The sequence below is a fragment of the Hylobates moloch genome, unplaced genomic scaffold (assembly GCF_009828535.3).
Source record: "Hylobates moloch isolate HMO894 unplaced genomic scaffold, HMol_V3 SCAFFOLD_5, whole genome shotgun sequence".
NCBI classification, from domain to species: Eukaryota; Metazoa; Chordata; class Mammalia; order Primates; family Hylobatidae; genus Hylobates; species Hylobates moloch.
In genome coordinates this window covers 158689835-158710319 of record NW_026652280.1, presented here as the reverse complement: position 1 = coordinate 158710319, position 20485 = coordinate 158689835, and the positions used below count along the sequence as shown (strand labels likewise).

Genomic DNA, 20485 nt, shown 5'->3' with positions numbered 1-20485 from the left:
AGAGGAAGATTTCATGTCAAAAAATATATATATTTTTGAATGAATGAATGTTGTAAAAGTAATGTAGGACAGGTGAGCCCCCAAACTGGGGCTTAGCCCAGGAGGGTTCTTGGTTTAAACCAGGAAAGAATTCAAGGGTGAGCTGGAGGTGTTCACTAGAAACTTGTATTGAAGTAGAAGTGGACAGCAGCAGCAGAGATACTGCTCCTTGTGGAGTAGGGCTACTCCATAGGCGATGTGCCCAGAGGTAGTTTTGAACTTATATTTATGCCAATTTAAATCATATGCAAATTAAGGGGCAGATTATGCAGAAATGTTTAGGAAAAGTGTGGCAACTCACAGGTTGTTGCCATTAAAAGGGGTGGTAATTTCCAGGTGTTGCCATGGCAATGGTAAACTGACATGGCATGCTGGTGGGCATGTCTTATGCAAAGCTACTTTGCCTTGGACCTGTTTTAGCTAGTCCTCGATTTGGTCTGGTGTCCAAGTCCTGCCTCTGGAGTGAAGTACCATCTCCTACCTCAAAAGTAGATAAGTATTGATAAGGTTTGGATTTGTGTGCCAGCCTAAATCTCATGTGAAATTGGAGGAGGGGCCTGGTGGAAGATGATTGGATCATGGGGGCAGATTTTACCCTTGGTGTTCTCCTGATAGTGAGTGAGTTCTCAGAAGATCTAATTGTTTAAAAGTGTGTGGCACTTTCCCCTGCTTGCTCTCTCTCCTGCCACCATGTGAAAAAGGTGTTTACTTCCCCTTCATCTTCCATCATGATTGTAAGTTTCCTGAGGCCTCCTAGTCATGCTTCCTGTTAAGCCTGCAGAACTGTGAGTCAATTAAACCTCTTTTCTTCATAAATTACCCAGTCTCAGGTAGTTCTTTATAACAGTGTGAGAAAAAACTAATACAAGTACATAAGTCAGGACAAAGATGGATGGACCAAAATGATAAAGAATAATTCTCATGCAGTGGTGCATGTTTGTGGTCCCTACTTGGGAGGCTGAGGCTGGAGGATCCCTTGAGGCCAGGAGTTTGAGGCTGCAGCATGCTATGATAGTGTCTGTGATAGATGCTACATAAACATTCTTATTTAATAGCCATATGCTTATTTTAATGTGTATCAGGAAAAATAAAACAGCTGTAGTAATCTATACAACACATTAATTACAGAAGAAGACTCAGGCCTGCCCATGATTGTCATAAACCTTCAGGGACTGAACTTTCTTCCGTAACTGTTCATAAGAATGTATAACTTGGATGATGCTACTCACTAGTATGTTTTTAAATTTTTAATATTTACTTTTTATTTTTAAAAAATACAGATGAGTTTTCACCATGTTGCCCAGGCTGGTCTCAAATTCCTGGACTCAAGCAATCCACCCACCTTGACCTCCAAAAATGTTGGGATTACAGGCATGAGTCACTGCGCCCAGCCTTGTACGTTCTCATGAACTGAATTTTCAAGCTCAGTCCTGCATTATTTTCAGCACTAAATTGAAATATGACTTTGAGAAGCTGACAATTGTTGAGTACTGAAGTATTAAAATGATTGCTTGAAAGCACAGTCTAGTCACTGTTGTATACACCAGCAAAAAACAAAAACAGAAAATACCTGAGAACGCACTTGAAGTTTGGAGAGAAGTGTTTAAATGGTGCTTTTCAAATTGCCAATTGAATTGTAAAAACCACTGAAGACCATTGGCTTCCATGCAGATGGATCCTCACTCTTTCATTTGAATAGATGGCACCCCAAATCTTTCTGGAGAAAATCCTCATGTTTCAGAATTGTTTGCATGAATAGATTTGCAAACCAGACTATCTTATTGATATCTTTGTTAATTTGGACAACTTACAATCACTATTAGAATGCACACTTACATTATATGTGAAGGCCAAGTGAATGAGAAGGTCTGCAAAACAGAATGATGGGTGTGCACCTTGATCATGTGAACTTTATTCTTTTTTGTTCCCTTTATTTTAAGAGACAAGGTCTTGCTCTGTTACCTAGGCTGGAGTGCAGTGGCATGATCATAGCTCACTGCAGTCTTTATCTCTTGGGTTCAAGCAATACTCCTGCCTCAGCCTCCTGAGAAGCAGCTAAGACTACAGGTGTGTGCCACCATGCCCAGCTAGCAGAGCTCTATTCTTTATCTGAAAAATTCTCTAAAAGTATTTAGGACATTATGAAAGACTGCATAAGATTTTTTTCTTATTGATTGGCAAGAGTGAATCAATAAAACCTTATATACCTTATCATCAGCTATTGTTTATAGCAATTGATACCAATTTTCCATCCAAACAATAATACTAATAAATAATAATAATGTGTCACTGTTAACAATAACTATTATCATTGCATTTCTGATATGGCCTTTTTTACTTAGAGTCACTGAGGCTCTAGGTCGATTTTGAGGCAGACAGAACAAGCGGGAAGGGGAAGTTAATGGGATAAAATCTTTCTCTCCCCTTCCACTCATAGTTGAATTTGCCTAAGTGAAATCTGTACATCAGTAGGCCAGTCAGTAATTCCCTGCAGCTGTCTCATATTCTAGAATTGACTAGGAAGAATCCTCTATTTATGTTCCTTTCCTTGAAGTTTTTCTTGTCTTTAATGTGTTCAGTATTTTTTAAATTATTTACAAATTATCACATATACTCCTCCTAAAAAATAGGAAGTTATAGAAAAGCAAAAGGAAGAAAAAAATCATTATTCCATAATCCAAAGAAAACTACTATTGATAGTTTGTTGTATTTTTTTCTACATATAGTTTTTGTTTGGCTTATAAAGTTGAGCTTCAATGCAGTGGTCTTTCAAATGTTTTCCTTGAGTCTTCTTTTTTTCTTTAAGACATTATAATTCTTTTTGCTTTATTTATGTCTATAAAGGAATGGGAGAAAACGAATGATTGTAAATATTTCTTTTTTTATGATTTTAACATAAATAATGTATTTTTTTATTATTATACTTTAAGTTTTAGGGTACATGTGCACAATGTGCAGGTTTGTTACATATGTGTCCATGTGCCATGTTGGTGTGCTGCACCCATTAACTCGTCATTTAGCATTAGGTAAAAAGAAGATTTTCAGACTATGTACTCCCTTGCATATTTTAGAATTAAAATACTATATATATATATACACACACACATATATACATATATACACATATATACATATATACACATATATAATACATATATACACATATATATATGTGTGTATATATATATATATACACATATATATTTTTTTTTGAGACAGTCTCACTCTGTCACCAGGCTGGAGTGCTGTGGCACAATCTCGGCTCACTGCAACCTCTGACTCCCTGGTTCGAGCGATTCTTCTGCCTCAGCCTCCTAAGTAGCTGGGATTACAGATATGTGCCACCATGCCCAGCTAATTTTAGAGATGGAGTTTCACCATGTTGGCCAGGATGATCTCGATCTCCTGACCTTGTGATCCACCTGCCTCGGCCAACCAAAGTGCTGGGATTACAGGCGTGAGCCACCGCTCCAGGCCCAAAATATTTTTAAAGCTCTAAATAAACTTACTTTCTTTTAAATATAATAGAGTGATTGAATATTTCAAAGACGAAAAAACTAAGACTAGGCTGTTACAGAAACAGATATGCCATGATATGATTTGATAAAATAGCCTTTTACTATCTTATTGAATAAAGTTAATCAAATCTGAAAGAAATCAAGTAAAATTTTACATATAAATTTTATCCAATGTTTAAAAAAAAGCAATGGTTCATCAAAAATCCCATTTATGGCCTGGCACGGTGGCTCACTCCTGTAATCCCAGCACTTTGGGAGGCCAAGGCAGATGGATCACAAAGTCAGGAGATTGAGACCATCCTGGCTAACACGGTGAAACCCGTCTCTGCTAAAAATATAAAAAAGTAGCTGGGCATGGCGGCACATGCCTGTAGTCCCAGCTACTCAGGAGGCTGAGGCAGGAGAATTGCTTGAACCTGGGAGGCGGAGTTTGCAGTGAGCTGAGATCGCACCACTGCACTCCAGCCTGGGAGACAGAGAAAGAAAAAAAAATCCCATTTATGTTCAAGAGGATAGCCACAAGTCTCCCATATTCCTGATGTCCTAGATTCAGAGTTCCAAAATGGACTCAAATATCCCTGAATTGGCTAAAATTCTGAGTATCCCAGCATGGGCTGAAATAGAAATATTTTAGTAAGCTTCACATATGTCTATATGGCAGGAAAAGGCTTAAAGTCTTGGATGTTTAAAATGCCTTGATTAGTTATCCAAGGAGCCCTCCCTAAAACCATTTGTTTGATATTCTGGAGCTATTTTCACCCAAGGCAATGCACTGTATGAGATTTGAGATGGAGGGATACTATTCACTATGAATTTAGAGAAGGATTACTGTGAACACCGGCTCATTTTCAAGGAAATCAAATTTAGGAAAGAGCACATATGGGATTTGAGAATCTGGAAACTGACCTCCTTAAAGGTGTGCACACAGTCTTCAAGAGCTACAGTTGTATGTTGAAGGTTTTGAATTTACCTTCACTTACTGGCATTGTAAAGTCTCTAAGAAGCTCTTAGGAATTAAGTCAACATTGGCTTTTAATGCACACCTCACAGGAAGTGGGGATGATTCAATCTCTCTTCTCCAACAAAGCTGAATGAGCCATGAGGTGCTTGACACTGAGAAGAAAAGAGCAGCTGCTGCAGATACCATCCTTTGGATGAGTCAAAAGATGTATGTGGCTGGGTGTGGTGACTCATGTCTGTAATCCCAGCACTTTGGGAGGCCAAAGTGAGCAGATCACTTGAGGTCAGGAGTTTGAGACCAGCCTGGCCAACATGAGGAAACACCGTCTTTATGAAAAATACAAAAATTAGCCAGGTGTGGTGGCAGGTGTGTGTAGTCCCAGCTACTTGGGAGGCTGAGGCAGGAAGATCACTTGAACCCAGGAGGCAGAGGTTGCAGTGACCCGAGATCATGCTGCTGCACTCCAGCCTGGGCCACAGAGCAAGACCCTGTCTTAAAAAAAAAAAAAAAAAAAGAGAGAAAGAAAGAAAACAAAACAAAACAAGAAAAAAGAAAAGAAATGTAATCCCCAGTGCTGGAGGTTAGGCCTAGTGGGAGGTGTTTGGATCATGTGGGCGGATCCTGCTTGAATGGCTTAGTGCCATTCTCTTGATGATGAGAGTGAGTTCTCGTTCAGAGTTCAGGTGAGCTCTGGTTGTTTAAAAGTGTGTGGCACTTCCTCCTGCTCCTCTGGCTCCTGCTCTCTCTATGTGATGCACCTGCTCCTGCTTTGCCTTCTGCCATAATTGTAAACTTACTGAGGCCTCACCAGAAGCCAAGCAGACGTTGGTGCCATGCTTGTACTGGCTATAGAACTATGAGCCAATTAACCCTCTTTTCTTTATAAATTACCACGTCTCAGTTATTCCTATATGGTAACACAAGAACAGTCTTATACACTCCTAGAATAAAACATAGGGAAAAACCTCTTTGACACTGGTCCGGGTAAAAATATTTTTAGATATGACACTGAAAACACAAGCAACAAAAGCAAAAATAAATAAGTGGGACTATATCAAACTAAAAAGCTCAGCAAAGAAAACAACCAATAAAATAAAAAGACAACCTACAGAAGGGAAATAAATATTTGCAAATCACTTATCTGATAAAAGGTTAATATCCAAAATACATAAGGAACTCAAATGACTCAATAGCAAAACAAAAACAATAAAGGCCAGAAAATCTGATTTAAAAATCAGCTCTTGGGCCGAGTGTGGTGACTCACTCCTGTAATCCCAGCACTTTGGGAGGCTGAGATGGGCAGATCACTTGAGGTCAGGAATTCAAGACTAGCCTGGCCAACATGGCAAAACCCAATCTCTACAACAAATACAAAAAACCAGACCGGGTGTGGCATCTCACACCTGTAATCCTAGCACTTTGGGAGGCCGAGGCAGGAGGATCACCTGAGGTCAGGAGTTCAAGACTAGGCTGACCAACATGGTGAAACCCTGTCTCTACTAAATACAAAAAAATTACTGGGGCATAGTGGCACATGTGTGATCCCAGCTACTTGGGAGGCTGAGGCAGGAGAATCGCTTGAACCCAGGAGGCAGAGGTTGCAGTGAGCCGAGATTGCGCCATTGCACTCCAGCCTGGGCAACAGAGCAAAACTCTGTCTCAAAATAAAATAAAATAAAACAAAAATCAGCTCTTGATTTTCCATAGCCTCCTAACTGGGCTCTTCATCTTCAATCAATTCTCCACACAGTGTTGGAGTCATGTGTTGCTTAATGACTGGGATACCTTCTAAGAAATGTGTTGTCAGGCGATTCTGGACCTGAATAGATTTTTTTTTCAAGGAAGACGGACAAATGGCCAATAAGTATATGAAAAGGTACTCAACATTACTGATTATCAGATTAATACAAATCAAAACTACAATGAGCTGGGTGTGGTGGCTCATGCCTGTAATCCCAGCACTTTGGGATGCCAAGACCGGCAGATTGCTTGAGTTCAGGAGTTCAAGACTAGCTTGGGCAACATGGTGAGAACCCATCTCTACCAAAACTACAAAAAATTAGCTGGGTGTGATGGCATGTGCCTGTGGTGCCAGCTACTCAGGAAGCTGAAATGGGAGGATCACCTGAGCCCAGGAGGCAGAGGTTGCAGTGAGCCGTAATCACGCCGCTGCACTCCAGCCTGGGTGACAGAGCAAGACTCTGTCTCAAAACAAACACAAAAACAACAACCAAAACCAAAAAACAAAACTACAATTAGATATCACTTCCCACCTTTTGGGGTGCCTATGATAAAAAGACAAGATATAAGTATTGGTGAGGGTACAGAGAAAGGGCAGCCTTGTACATTGCTGTTAGGAATGTAAATTGGTACAGTTATCATGGAAAACAGTGTGAAATAGAAACAATTTTATTTAAAAAATTAAAATAGACCTAACTTAGGATCCAGCAGTCCCTCTTCTGGATGTATAGCCCCCCACAGAATGAAATCAGCACCATGAGAGATATCTGCCTTCCCACGTTCATGAAGCATTAGTCAAAATAGCCCAAACATGGAAATAACGTAAGTGCCTACCAATGGATTAATTGGTAAAGAAACTGTGGGCTATACAAGAATATTATGCAGCCATAAAAGAAGGAAATTCTGCCATTGCAGTAACATAGGTGCAACTTGAGGGCATTATGCTAACTGAAATAAGTCAGACAGAGAAAGACAAATACTGCGTGATCTCACTGATGTGTGGAATCTAAAATAGTTGAACCCATAAAAACAGATGACAAAATGGTGGTTACCAAGATGAGAGGATGGTGGAGGGAAAGGAAGCTGTTGGTCAAAGGGCATAAACTTACAGTTATAAGATGAGTGGGTTCAGGAGATTTAATATGCAGTATGGTGACCCTAGTTGACAATACTGAATTATACAGCATACTTGAAATTTGCTTAAATGTTCTATCTGCACAATAAAGAGTAAATAAGATGAGAGATGTATTAACTAACTTGATTGTATAATAATTTCACAAAATATGTGTGTATCAAATCATCACGTTATATACCATCAAATTGTAGAATTTTATTCATCAATTATATTTCAACAAAACTGGAAAACTAAAAAAAGAAACAAGTGTATAATTAATAACAATGCTGGTTGTAAATTAAAACTAAGCATCATATTTTTGGTGTCAAAATGTCTGACATTTTTAAGAAAACATGTATAAGTGTTCTGCCTCTTGGATGAGACAATTTTAAATTAAGCTGTAAAAAAAAAAAAAAAAAGTACTGACAAAACAGTTCACTTTCAGTAATCTGGGTTTTCCCAGATGGTGACACGAGAGCCAGTCATTTCGAATTGGACAGTTTGCGTTCCTCTTCAAGAGTCTGAAATGTAGGTCAGGGCTCTGCTGACATTTCCACTGACCTCAGAGGTGAAAATCTAAAGTGAGCGCTGACAGGCAGGCAGTGAGGAAAGAAGACATGACACAGCCAACAAGGATGGCAGCCTGGCTCTGAAGTGGAATTATGTGCTTCAAACAGGTTGAAAGGTAAATAGGCAGCAATCATCCAAATACTTAAAGACAGCTATATTTCCTTTTGGAAATACATGGGCCAAGTTGTTTTCTCTTGCAAGTTCTCATGATATTCCATGCAGTGGTTACTGATGAAAAGGGAATCTATAATATTATATGGCATCACATCAGTTTAAATAATAATTATTGCATATTTCCATTAGTTAACTTCTAACTAGGAACATTTTTAGGGCTTCTGTTGCTTCTTGTGAAGAGAAGAATTACTATTGCTAACAAATTATGAAAGGGATCCCTATATTTCTTAGCCGGGGGACCCCAGTTTTTTTAAATGTTACTAGATATTTTATGCGATTCGATGAGCCATGCATCGCGTTCTCTTGTTGTTTTATAGAAATAGCTCAGGCTTTATTAAACAGATAAAATAACTGAATAATGTTGATTGTTGAGTAAATGAGTTAATTCATGTAACTGATTAATTGAATAATGTACCTCTAGTTGTAAACCAACAACGGTATTATTAGGAATTTCTATAATGTGTTCTTTTCGCATTCTCTACAGATGAAAGGCTTTTTCCTCTTTCTTGGGGGGTGCGGGGGACAAGGTATCACTCTGTCGCCCAGGCTGGAGTGCAGTGGTGTGATCATGGTTCACTGCAACCTTCACCTCCCAGGTGGCTGGGATGACAGTCACATGGAACCATGCTGGGCTAATTTTTGTATTTTTAGTAGGGACGGGGTTTCACCATGTTGCCCAGCCTGATCTCAAACTTGTGGGATCAAGCAATCCACCGGCCTCTCCCTCCCAAAGTGCTGGGATTACAGGCATGAGCCACCACGCCTCCCCAGATGAAAGGCTTTTTACAGTCTAACTGGTGAGAGCACATATTGCTTAATCTCACTTCACTTCTCTTCATTTCGAATCCATTTTCTCTGGGAGTTCTGAAATTTTTGGCTCTTCCCAAGTTTAGCTCATCAAAGACTAGTATTTCTGGAGTGTGATAAATACGTAACTTTGGCAGGGAGAAGAATTCATCACCAGAAGTTAGCTCAGCCCAGGCACCATGGTTCATGCCTGTAATCCTAGCACTTTGGGAGGCTGAGTTGGGAGCACCGCTTGAGCCCAGGAGTTTGAGGTTACAGTGAGCTATGATCATGCCACTGCACTCCAGCCTGGGCTCTGTCTTGTCTCCAGCCTTGTCTCTAAAAAAAATGTAAAACATAAAATAAAAAAAGAAGTTAACTCAGAGGAGGAGATTTCTGATGAGAAAGGCTAGATTAGGAGGAATTGTAATGGATCAAATGCTCTCCTGAGTTAATTCATAGTGACTTTTGAAGAGTATAAAATTCCATTTGTTTGCTTTACTTCTCCATCTCTTGTTATATCTCCTAAATATATCAGTAACATTTCTTTGCTCTGTTTCCTTCCTTCCTTCCTTCCTTCTTCCTCCCTTCCTAATCAAAGGTTCCCATCAAATACCAGAATTCTTAGGGAAAAATGTTATGCTTTTTATTATTTTACTAAAATACTACAAGTTAAACATTTTTCATATTTTTTTTCCAGAGGGAAACAGTCTTTTTCTGCTTCCAGACATGAATCAGGTCACTATTCAGTGGGATGCAGTAATAGCCCTTTACATACTCTTCAGCTGGTGTCATGGAGGTATGGTGTTTTATGTATCTATTGCTATCTTTCAATCAACAAATGGAATATTGAATGATTATCATTTTCATGGTTTTATGTTAGAATCTCTGAAGAATACAAATATTATTAGACTGGAAAAAATGTGTGCATAAAAATTACATAGAATGAAATAAAAACGGCCCAATCTCCTTCCAAATGCAGGATTTCTTTCTCAAATTTCCCTTCTAGACAGCCCTCTTACTCACATGTGAATATTTCCACAAAGGAGCTTATTAGTTTGAGTTGGCAAGTTCTATAGTCAAACTATTGTAACTGTTATACAATAACCTGTCAAACATTTGAATGCAATTCTATTTCACAAACCACTTATTGATAGTTACTTTGTGCCAGGCACATAGTAACTATGTGGGCCATTGGCAAGAGTATGATTTTATTCATTATATTCAAACTTTACTGAAAATGTAGGCTTTATCTAAAAAAGAACAGAAGATTGGTTGAGTAGCTAGAGAATGGGGTTCAGATTCTACAGTGCCCAGTGTTATTTCAAATCTTACCTTTGAAAAATACTGTAGCTTTATAATCTCTCGGTTCTCTACTTTAAAGTAGGAGAGCTAATTATATTTGCTCCTTAGACACTTAGAGAAGCTTCTAGGCTGACTCTACTCTTGTGTCATGGTGCTGAACATCAATCAAAGCATAACAGGCCAGACAAGGTGGCTCACACTTTGGGTAATCCCAGCACTTTGGGAGGCCAAGGCGGGTGGATCACCTGAGGTCAGGAGTTCAAGATCAGCGTGGCCAACATGGTGAAACCCCATATTAGCCAGGCGTGGTGGTGCTCACCTGTAATCCCAGCTACTCAGGAGGCTAAGGCAGAAGAATTGCTTGATCCTGGAAGGCAGATGTTGCAGTGAGCCAAGATCGCGACACTGCACTCCAGTCTGGGTGACAGAGCGAGACTGTCTCAAAAAAAAAAAAAAAAGCCTAACAGAAACACACTGTAATAGGCTAGTTTATGAAAAGATACATCTAGTCCTAAAACTGTTTTCAATGGAATCATTTAATTAATAGAAATAATAAATTTAAAATGCAATAGCATATTCTTCTGAATCTCTTGATTTAATGTTTTACATGTAATTTATTATTTTTCCATTTATTTCTAGGAATTACAAATATAAACTGCTCTGGCCACATCTGGGTAGAACCAGCCACAATTTTTAAGATGGGTATGAATATCTCTATATATTGCCAAGCAGCAATTAAGAACTGCCAACCAAGGAAACTTCATTTTTATAAAAATGGCATCAAAGAAAGATCTCAGATGACAAGGATTAATAAAACAACAGCTCGGCTTTGGTATAAAAACTTTCTGGAACCACATGCTTCTATGCACTGCACTGCCGAATGTCCCAAACATTTTCAAGAGACACTGATATGTGGAAAAGACATTTCTTCTGGATGTAAGTGTTGGGGCACATTTGAAATGCAAACAAAAGCTAGTCTAACAATTAACTGGTCATTACCACACTAGTCTAAAAATAGGGACAAAATAATATAGTTCAGTTTTTAGATTAGTTTCAAACAGGAGCTGCAAACTCAAATGTCTCCAGGGCCAGGTTGGTGAACTATACGAACTGTAGAAGCTGATGGGAACTATGCAGAGAAGAAAGTACAAAGGTAGTCTCCTGGGGGGAGTCACTGCCCAGCTCCAGTAATCACAGGTGCCCAGTATTCCTACATATTTTGGCTCTTGAAAGGAAGACAGAAATATAAAATTTTAATGTGTACTCTCTAAATTTAAAAATGTTGCCAATACATTCAAAAAACAATTTTTCACCTCTACCCTGAACAAACACTGCATATGTGAGGGCCAGCACCCTTGGATTTAAAATGTTGCTCTTTTAATCTTCTTGTTTTATTTTTCTAAACTAATATAATTAACCTTGAAGCAGATCCCACTGAGAAATTTTCAGGCCAAGGTTTAGGGAGAGTTGCAAAACTAGTTTTGTGCTCCCACTGTACTCCTAGGTTTGTGACCTTGGGCAAGTTGCTTAAGCCTCAATTCCTCACCTGTAAAAGGAGATAATTATACAGGCTGTGTTATGCACTTAATTTCAATAATTTATTTGGAAGCATATGATAAAGTTTAAAGTACAACAGTACCCAAATCCTTAAAAATGCATCCTTTTCATAAAACATAGGGAGAGTCTCCTACAATCCTCTGTTCCTAATCTCACTATTCCAATTTAGAATCACTGTGTTTGTTATTGTAACTATTAATTTTTTTCTTTTTCTTAAAACCCACCTTGAAGGAAATAATTATTAATTTATTTAAAAGCTTAGTCAAGTTAATCTTAAAAATATACGCTAAATTCAATTTGTGCTCTGAGTGTCCTGGAGGTGTTTAAATCACTGTAGTGATATGGGCTGGCTTGTACAATTATATACCTAGTTTTGGTTCTACTATTATGAAGGGTGTAAATAAGTTCAGCACTGTTTTAACTCAGATATTCATTCTCTATGGCACTTGAACCCATTTTCAGTAAAAAATAAAGGAATTGCTGTCTTTGCCATGTTCCCGTCCTCTATATTTTTGAGAATCAAGCCTCAGTTCTTGCTTCTTCTTCACCTTTACAACTTAGCTGGGGGGCAGACCCGTATCACCACTACCACCTGACCCCATTGTGGCTGCTTGGAAAGTAAGAGGCTTCCTTGCTCTATAATGAGGCTGTTGTCCTACTTAACTCTGAGCAGCTGATCTTGCAGCTTTTCAAGAGAGGGAACTAAAGAAAGTTGTAGAGGTGAGTTGAGGAAGGAAAGTCATAGGTTTTGGAGTCAAAGAATAAACCTACCTTAAACTGATGCCTTAAAGCTGCTAAACTTGCCCTAAATTGTGGAAATTAAACCGCAGGCAGGCATCTTGTCTGATGTATGAAATCCCCTTAGCTTGTCCACATCCTCAGGAAACGTAACCAAACCTCAATGCTTACTTTACTATTTATCCTTTGGGGGTGAGAGTGGGGTAGAGAGACTATACAATTTCTTTGGAGGGCAAATAAGCAACTTTCACAGTTACAGAAAAAGGTTAGTTGTCAATTTAAGCCAGAGGGAAAAAAGGAAGCAAAATAAACATTGTCTCTGTTAAAAAACAAAATTTCAGAAAATTTAGTTTTTAGATGTGATAGGTTTTTATGTATGATTCATGAATCGGCAGCGTCTCGTTCTAAAAACTGATATGTGCTCTGAGTGTCCTGGAAGTGTTTAAGTCACTATAGTGATATGGGCTGCCTTGTGTAATTATATACTTAGTTTTGGTTCTACTATTATAACAGAACAGTTGGTTTTTGTAAGGTAGGAACAAGAAATAGAAATTTTTATAAAACTACCAGATTGGTTAACATTGTTACTTCAGGTTATTTTCCTTGTAATGGTTAAAGCAGAGGCGGTTTCCTTATCATCCCTGCTCAGGTTGACTGGGCTGTTTCTACGTGGTTGCTGTGAATTTCCTGTTTTCAGGAAAAACTAGTCCATGGGAGTTTTACCTGCTTCCTTAAAGTTTCAGCTTGGTTATATGCCACTTAACAGGAGTGACTTCATTTTGGTTTGGTATGTGGGGGCCTAGTGCAGGAGCTCAGTCCAAAACAATGGTCTCCTATACATTTTATTTAACACCACCTTCCGTGTGTTGCAGTTTGTATAACTGATTACTCCCAAAAGCCCTCCCAAGTGTTGGCTGGGGGGCCTCTGTCCCCAAACCCAACACCAGGTAATGTAGAAGGTAAGAGAATGGACTTTGTTCCTCTTCCAGGACAGCCTAATAGAAATACATTCTCTGCTGACGGCTGCTTAGAAAGAACATCACTCTTTCCATTTATTTAACTTGTGAGTTTGTGAATTGTAACTCCTTACATAGGCCTCTGGTTATGAGTAAAAATGTAACTGCCAGGTGAGAATTTACACAAACCCCTGGATTCAAGCTGAATGTCTTCTTGAGCTCTACATTCTTAGCAAACAAAACTTCCTATTTAAGTAGGTCAACAAAGGGTTTTTGAGGGTTTTGTGGCATTCTAGAAATCACATTGCTTTCACTGGACCACTTTGATCACAGGATATTTGTCATGTGAGATTTATTATGTCAACTTATCATCACTACTTTGAACAAAATGATTATATGTATTTTTTTAGACTAGAGACAAATTGTAAAAGACAAGATAAATGAGTCATTGCTTTCCTTGAAAAGCTATCCAAATATATTTTAAAGTGCTGTGCTTTAATGTATAATTTGTGAAATATAAACCATATTATCACAATCTCCATTTTTAGCCACAATCCTAAACACTTCTTAGATTCTTATCTAAGATTAAATGCACACATATTATGGGAAATTTATAAATTTCCCATAATATTAAGATAAATTATTAAGATAAATTAAGATAAATTAAGATTAAATAAAGATAAATTATTATCTTAATCAAGCCAATGAATTCATGGAATAAACTTTATTGAGTGGTTACTATGCACCAAAAAAGTGTTAAATGCTAGAAGTACAAAGAAGAGGAAATCACAGACTGTTTTCAAGAAGCTCTCAGTAAAAATGGATCCTTGGCTAGACTCTGAATTAACAAGAAAACTAGCCTGTGATTCCTGAATGTCCCAATAATAGAGGAGGGGTGGGATTGGCAGGAAAGAGCAAAAACATAAGCCCGCTTTTGTATACCTCAGGGTATTCTCTAGTATCTAGTTGTATAGCCAGGTTTTGTTCTTGGATATTGAATAACCTGGCAATGAGGCCTACCAACAACCTGATGTTATTATCATAACCATACTCACAGGCCCATCTTTACATTGCTTCATATTAACAAACACTTATTTGCATGTGTGTGTATAGTCATCTTTTTGATCTTTTGCAAAGTTAACTAACCACCAGACATTTGTAACCCCGAGAATTCACTTCATGTAAGATGCTGTGGAGTAACACAGCCCAAACGATCTGATAGCCAAATCAATGACACTCTCTATCTGAAACCAGAGGAAAAAACAACTTCAGCACAAATCATTGTAATCAATGAGGGACCACAACTCAATCTCCAAAATGATTTAAATTTATGTTTCCACACCTACTTCATTTAAGGCTCAATTAAAACAAAGATTTATTTTACCCTACTTGGAGCCCAGTTTCTCTCCATTGTAACTCAATGCTACAAGTCACCAAAATGTTGTAAAAGTACTTTTTAGTGTGTTCTTACTGTTTGAAAATAGGTTTTTTAAAAAGGATATTAGACCTTCGATATATGAAAAGAGATTTTAATTATAGAATCAAATTGCATTCAATATAGAGAGTTTTTAAAATGTAGACCAGTAAAAAAGAAATACCTATCATTCCCGTAAAACCATAACTTTACCAGTAACCATAATCCCTCTTTAATAATTTGGAATATGTCTTTGAAATTTCAGACCCTCTCTTTCTCAATCTCTCACTTAAATGAAACCACTAATTGAACCATTTTGCAACCTGCTTTTTTCACTTTGCCATATGATCATTACTTCACTAAATATACTTTTAATTCCTTCCAAAGGCCAAGTACTTAAACTGTCTTCTACAGCATTGCTTTTGGATGTGTTTAGGACTGTATTATAGTTTATTTAACCTTATTTTGGAAAATTGAGCTTGTTTATAATTTTTTCATTGTTATGAACAATACTTTAAGGGAACATCCTTTAAGCCAAATATTTTATATATCTATGAACATTTCAATAAGGATGCATTCTTAGATGTATAATTGCTGAGTTGCAAAATATTACACCTGCTTTTACAGGTTGTGATATGTAAAGTGCTCTCCGTAAAGGCTGTACCAATTTGTACTTCCACCAGAAATGTGTTGGAGGATTTCCATGAGTCCACTCCAACACTGTGTACTATCATTTTTCAAAATCCTTGCTAATTTCGTAGGTTTAAATGACATCTAGTACTGCCTTGATTTGCAGTGAGAATAAAATTTTTAATATATTTGTTTATTATTTTACAAGCAATATTTTTGGTAAGCAATTTGCAGGTGAAGTGAAAGCATGTATGTACTTAAGATAAATCTTTGGATGTAACTTCAGATGCATAAATGTCTGTATTTTCATTCTTTATGAGCCCCTATCCTTCCATTTGTCTTGTCATTCTCTGAGCAGTCAAGTGTCCCAGCAGTATTTCACACGTAGGGATGAACTAAGAGAGCCACACCTGAAAAGTGAATATTTAACAAACACTCAATATTTCTATACTTGAAAAAATCTTAATCTTATTCACTATTTAATGATATAACTGAAAATTCTAGGTGTCATTCTATAGTTGTTGGGGTTTCATAGGCTTTAGAGGCCCCCAAAAAGCAATGTCATCAGAACTCTCTCATCTTTTCCTGTCTGCTAGGTATTGTTTTCCCCTGTGTTGGCTTCATTCTTAAGTAGACTAAAGACTGTGAAAAAGCCTGTTTCACAATGACAGCAAGATGGTCACCAGCAACTTACAGCTCACATGCTACCCAGAGATAGCAGTTTCAGGAGGAAAGAGTGTGCTTCTTTTACAATGGTTTAGAAAAAGTGCCTTGGAGAATTCTGATTGGTTCATCTTGAGTCATATGTTCATTCCCAAAGGGAATTCTCCTATTCGTCAGCCTACCTCAAAGGCACACTTCTGTGGAGAGCCTCTTGATTGACAGGTCTTGGGGTTGGGGTGGGGGTGAGATTGGAGTGAGGGGCTGGAGGGGATGTCAGTTCTCAAGAGGGAAAGATGCTAGCCAATGAAAAATAAAAATATTCCCCATAACATGGCCACCTGGAGAAAGAGCTGGGCAGGAATGGGGGTGGGATGAGTTGAGTGGAGTGATGGGGAAAAGAGCCTTGAAATAGAGTTGCGTGAATACCAAACTTTTAAAAAACCTTGTTGTGGTGGTGGTAAAATACATAACATAAAATGTACCATTTTTACCATGGTTAAGTATACAGTTCAGTGGCACTAAGTACATTTACATTGTTGTACAACCATCACCACCATTTATCTCCAGAACCCTCTTATTGCAAACTGAAAGTCTATATCCTTTAAACAAATATCCACTTCCTTCTCCTCCAAGCCCTAGCAACTGCCATTCTACTTTCTATGAGTTTGTCTATTCCAGATACCTTGTGTAAGGGGTCATGCAATATTTTTCCTTTAGGGTCTAACTTACTTTGCTTAATATAATGTCTTCAAGTTTCATCCACATTGTAGCATGTGTTAAAATTTCCTTCCTTTTTAAGGCTGAATAATGTTTTATTGCGTGTATGAACACCAAATTTTTAAAATGAGTAGTGGAAAATGTGCAAGAGAAGAAGATAGTCTGCCAGAGTAGTAGAAGAAAACTACGAAGAACCCATTCGCAAGAGCCAGAAGCAAAGAGGTTTCTTTTCTTGTCTCGTTTTTGAGACAAGGTCTCACTGTGTTACCCAGGCTGGAGTGCAGTGTCTTGATCATAGCTCACTGCAGCCTCAAACTCCTAGGGTCCAGGGATCCCTCCAGCCTCAGCCTCCCAAGTAGCCGAGACTATAGATGTGAGCCACCACACCCAGCTTTAAAACAGAGAGCTTTCAAGGAGGGAGTGAGCAAAATATCAAATGCTGCAGAGATCAAACTCAATGACAAATGACCAGAGACGGGGTCTGTTGAAGAGAAAGTCATCAATGACCTTAGCAACAATGGTTTTGATGGAATTGTGGAGGCTGAATCCTGATTGTTTTGGGTTCAAAAGCATATGGAAAATGAAAAATAATAGGCTCTTTAACAGTGTTTAGCTGTTAAGAAAAAGAGAAAGATACAGGAGTAGCTGGGGGAGACTGAATTTAGGGTAATATAGTCAAGTATAAGAAGAAGAGGAATGGATATTTGATGGTAAAGTGGGTTGCAAGGTAAGGTATTAGGGATGGAATGAGGAGCAGGGAGGTGCTGAGTGGTGATTGGCCTGATTTCTCAAATAAAATTGTCAGTTTCTCAACGGACTATAGAGAACTTCATATTTCTTTTTTTTTATTCTTCCATTACAAATTTATTATCTTTTCAGACAAGTTGAGACATACTAATTTAAAATAAATTCCCTTTTCAGTGAAAAGTTGATAAGTTTAATCAGGTAAAGCTAATGATTAGGTAAGCAATCAATGTTTATAGTTGCATCATAACTTTTCTGGCCAGTGGCTTTTTATTTTTTATTATTTATTTATTTATTTAAATTAGACTTTAAGTTTTAGGGTACATGTGCACAGTGTGCAGGTTTGTTACATATGTATACATGTGCCATGTTGGTGTGCTGCACCCATTAACTCGTCATTTAACATTAGGTGTATCTCCTAATGCTATCCCTCCTCCCCCCCACCATAACAGTCCCCGGTGTGTGATGTTCCCCTTCCTGTGTCCATGTGTTCTCATTGTTCAATTCCCACCTATGAGTGAGAACATGTGGTGTTTGGTTTTTTGTCCTTGCGATAGTTTGCTGAGAATGATGGTTTCCAGCTTCATCCATGTCCCTACAAAGGACACGAATTCATCATTTTTTATGGCTGCATAGTATTCCATGGCGTATATGTGCCACGTTTTCTTAATCCAGTCTATCGTTGTTGGACATTTGGGTTGGTTCCAAGTCTTTGCTATTGTGAGTAGTGCCGCAATAAACATACGTGTGCATGTGTCTTTATAGCAGCATGATTTATAGTCCTTTGGGTATATACCCAGTAATGGGATGGCTGGGTCAAATGGTATTTCTAGTTCTAGATCCCTGAGGAATCGCCACACTGACTTCCACAATGGTTGAACTAGTTTACAGTCCCACCAACAATGTAAAAGTGTTCCTATTTCTCCACATCCTTTCCAGCACCTGTTGTTTCCTGACTTTTTAATGATCGCCATTCTAACTGGTCTGAGATGGTATCTCACTGTGGTTTTGATTTGCATTTCACTGATGGCTAGTGATGATGAGCATTTTTGCATGTGTCTATTGGCTTCATAAATGTCTTCTTTTGAGAAGTGTCTGTTCATGTCCTTTGCCCACTTTCTGATGGGGTTGTTTGGTTTTTTCTTATAAATTTGTTTGAGTTATTTGTAGATTCTGGATATTAGCCCTTTGTCAGATGAGTAGGTTGCAAAAATTTTCTCCCACTCTGTAGGTTGCCTGTTCACTCTGATGGTAGTTTCTTTTGCTGTGCAGAAGCTCTTTAGTTTAATTAGATCCCATTTGTCAATTTTGGCTTTTGTTGCCATTGCTTTTGGTGTTTTAGACATGAAGTCCTTGCCCATGCCTATGTCCTGAATGGTATTGCCTAGGTATTCTTCTAGGGTTTTTATGGTTTTAGGTCTAACATGTAAGTCTTTAATCCATCTTGAATTAATTTTTGTATAAGGTGTAAGGAAGAGATCCAGTTTCAGCTTTCTACATATGGCTAGCCAGTTTTCCCAGCACCATTTATTAAATAGGGAATCCTTTCCCCATTTCTTGTTTTTGTCAGGTTTGTCAAAGATCAGATAGTTGTAGATATGCGGCATTATTTCTGAGGGTTCTATTCTGTTCCATTGATCTATATCTCTGTTGTGGTACCAGTACCATGCTGTTTTGGTTACTGTAGCCTTGTAGTATAGTTTGAAGTCAGGTAGGGTGATGCCTCCAGCTTTGTTCTTTTTGCTTAGGATTGACATGGCAATGCAGGCTCTTTTTTGGTTCCATATGAACTTTAAAGTAGTTTTTTCCAATTCTGTGAAGAAAGTCATTGGTAGCTTGATGGGGATGGCATTGAATCTATAAATTACCTTGGGCAGTATGGCCATTTTCACGATATTGATTCTTCCTACCCATGAGCATGGAATGTTCTTCCATTTGTTTGTGTCCTCTTTTATTTCATTGAGCAGTGGTTTATAGTTCTCCTTGAAGAGGTCCTTCACATCCCTTGTAAATTGGATTCCTAGGTATTTTATTCTCTTTGAAGCAATTGTGAATGGGAGTTCACTCATGATTTGGCTCTCTGTCTGTGATTGGTGTATAAGAATGCTTGTGATTTTTGCACATTGATTTTGTATCCTGAGATTTTGCTAAAGTTGCTTATCAGCTTAAGGAGATTTTGGGCTGAGACGATGGGGTTTTCTAGATATACAATCATGTCATCTGCAAACAGGGACAATTTGACTTCCTCTTTTCCTAACTGAATATCCTTTATTTCCTTCACCGGCCTGATTGCCCTGGCCAGAGCTTCCAACACTATGTTGAATAGGAGTGGTGAGAGAGGGCATCCCTCTCTTGTGCCAGTTTTCAAAGGGACTGCTTCCAGTTTTTGCCCATTCAGTATGATATTGGCTGTGGGTTTGTCATAGATAGCTCTTATGATTTTGAGATACATCCCATCAATACCTAATTTATTGAGAGTTTTTAGCATGAAGAATTGTTGAATTTTGTCAAAGGCCTTTTCTGCATCTATTGAGATAATCATGTGGTTTTTGTCTTTGGTTCTGTTTATATGCTGGATTACATTTATTGATTTTTGTATGTTGAACCAGCCTTGCATCCCAGGGATGAAGCCCAGTTGGTCATGGTGGATAAGCTTTTTGATGTGCTGCTGTATTCAGTTTGCCAGTATTTTATTGAGGATTTTTGCATCGATGTTTATCAGGGATATTGGTCTAAAATTCTTTTTTTTGTTGTTGTGTCTCTGCCAGGCTTTGGTATCAGGATGATGCTGGTCTCATAAAATGAGTTAGGGAGGATTCCCTCTTTTTCTATTGATCAGAATAGTTTCAGAAGGAATGG

At 38.2% G+C, this 20485-nt stretch overlaps 1 protein-coding gene across 1 annotated transcript in view; it reads left to right on the top strand.

Moving 5' to 3' along the window:
• Positions 1 to 7969: 7969 nt before the first annotated feature.
• Positions 7970 to 20485, top strand: part of IL23R (interleukin 23 receptor) — a 97507-nt gene continuing 84991 nt past the window's right edge. Inside the window, exons 1-3 of the mRNA XM_032151992.2 lie at positions 7970 to 8057; positions 9603 to 9701; positions 10847 to 11143. Coding sequence (XP_032007883.1) covers positions 9632 to 9701; positions 10847 to 11143 — 367 coding nt within the window. The 5' untranslated portion in view covers positions 7970 to 8057; positions 9603 to 9631. The remainder of the gene's footprint in view (positions 8058 to 9602; positions 9702 to 10846; positions 11144 to 20485) is intronic.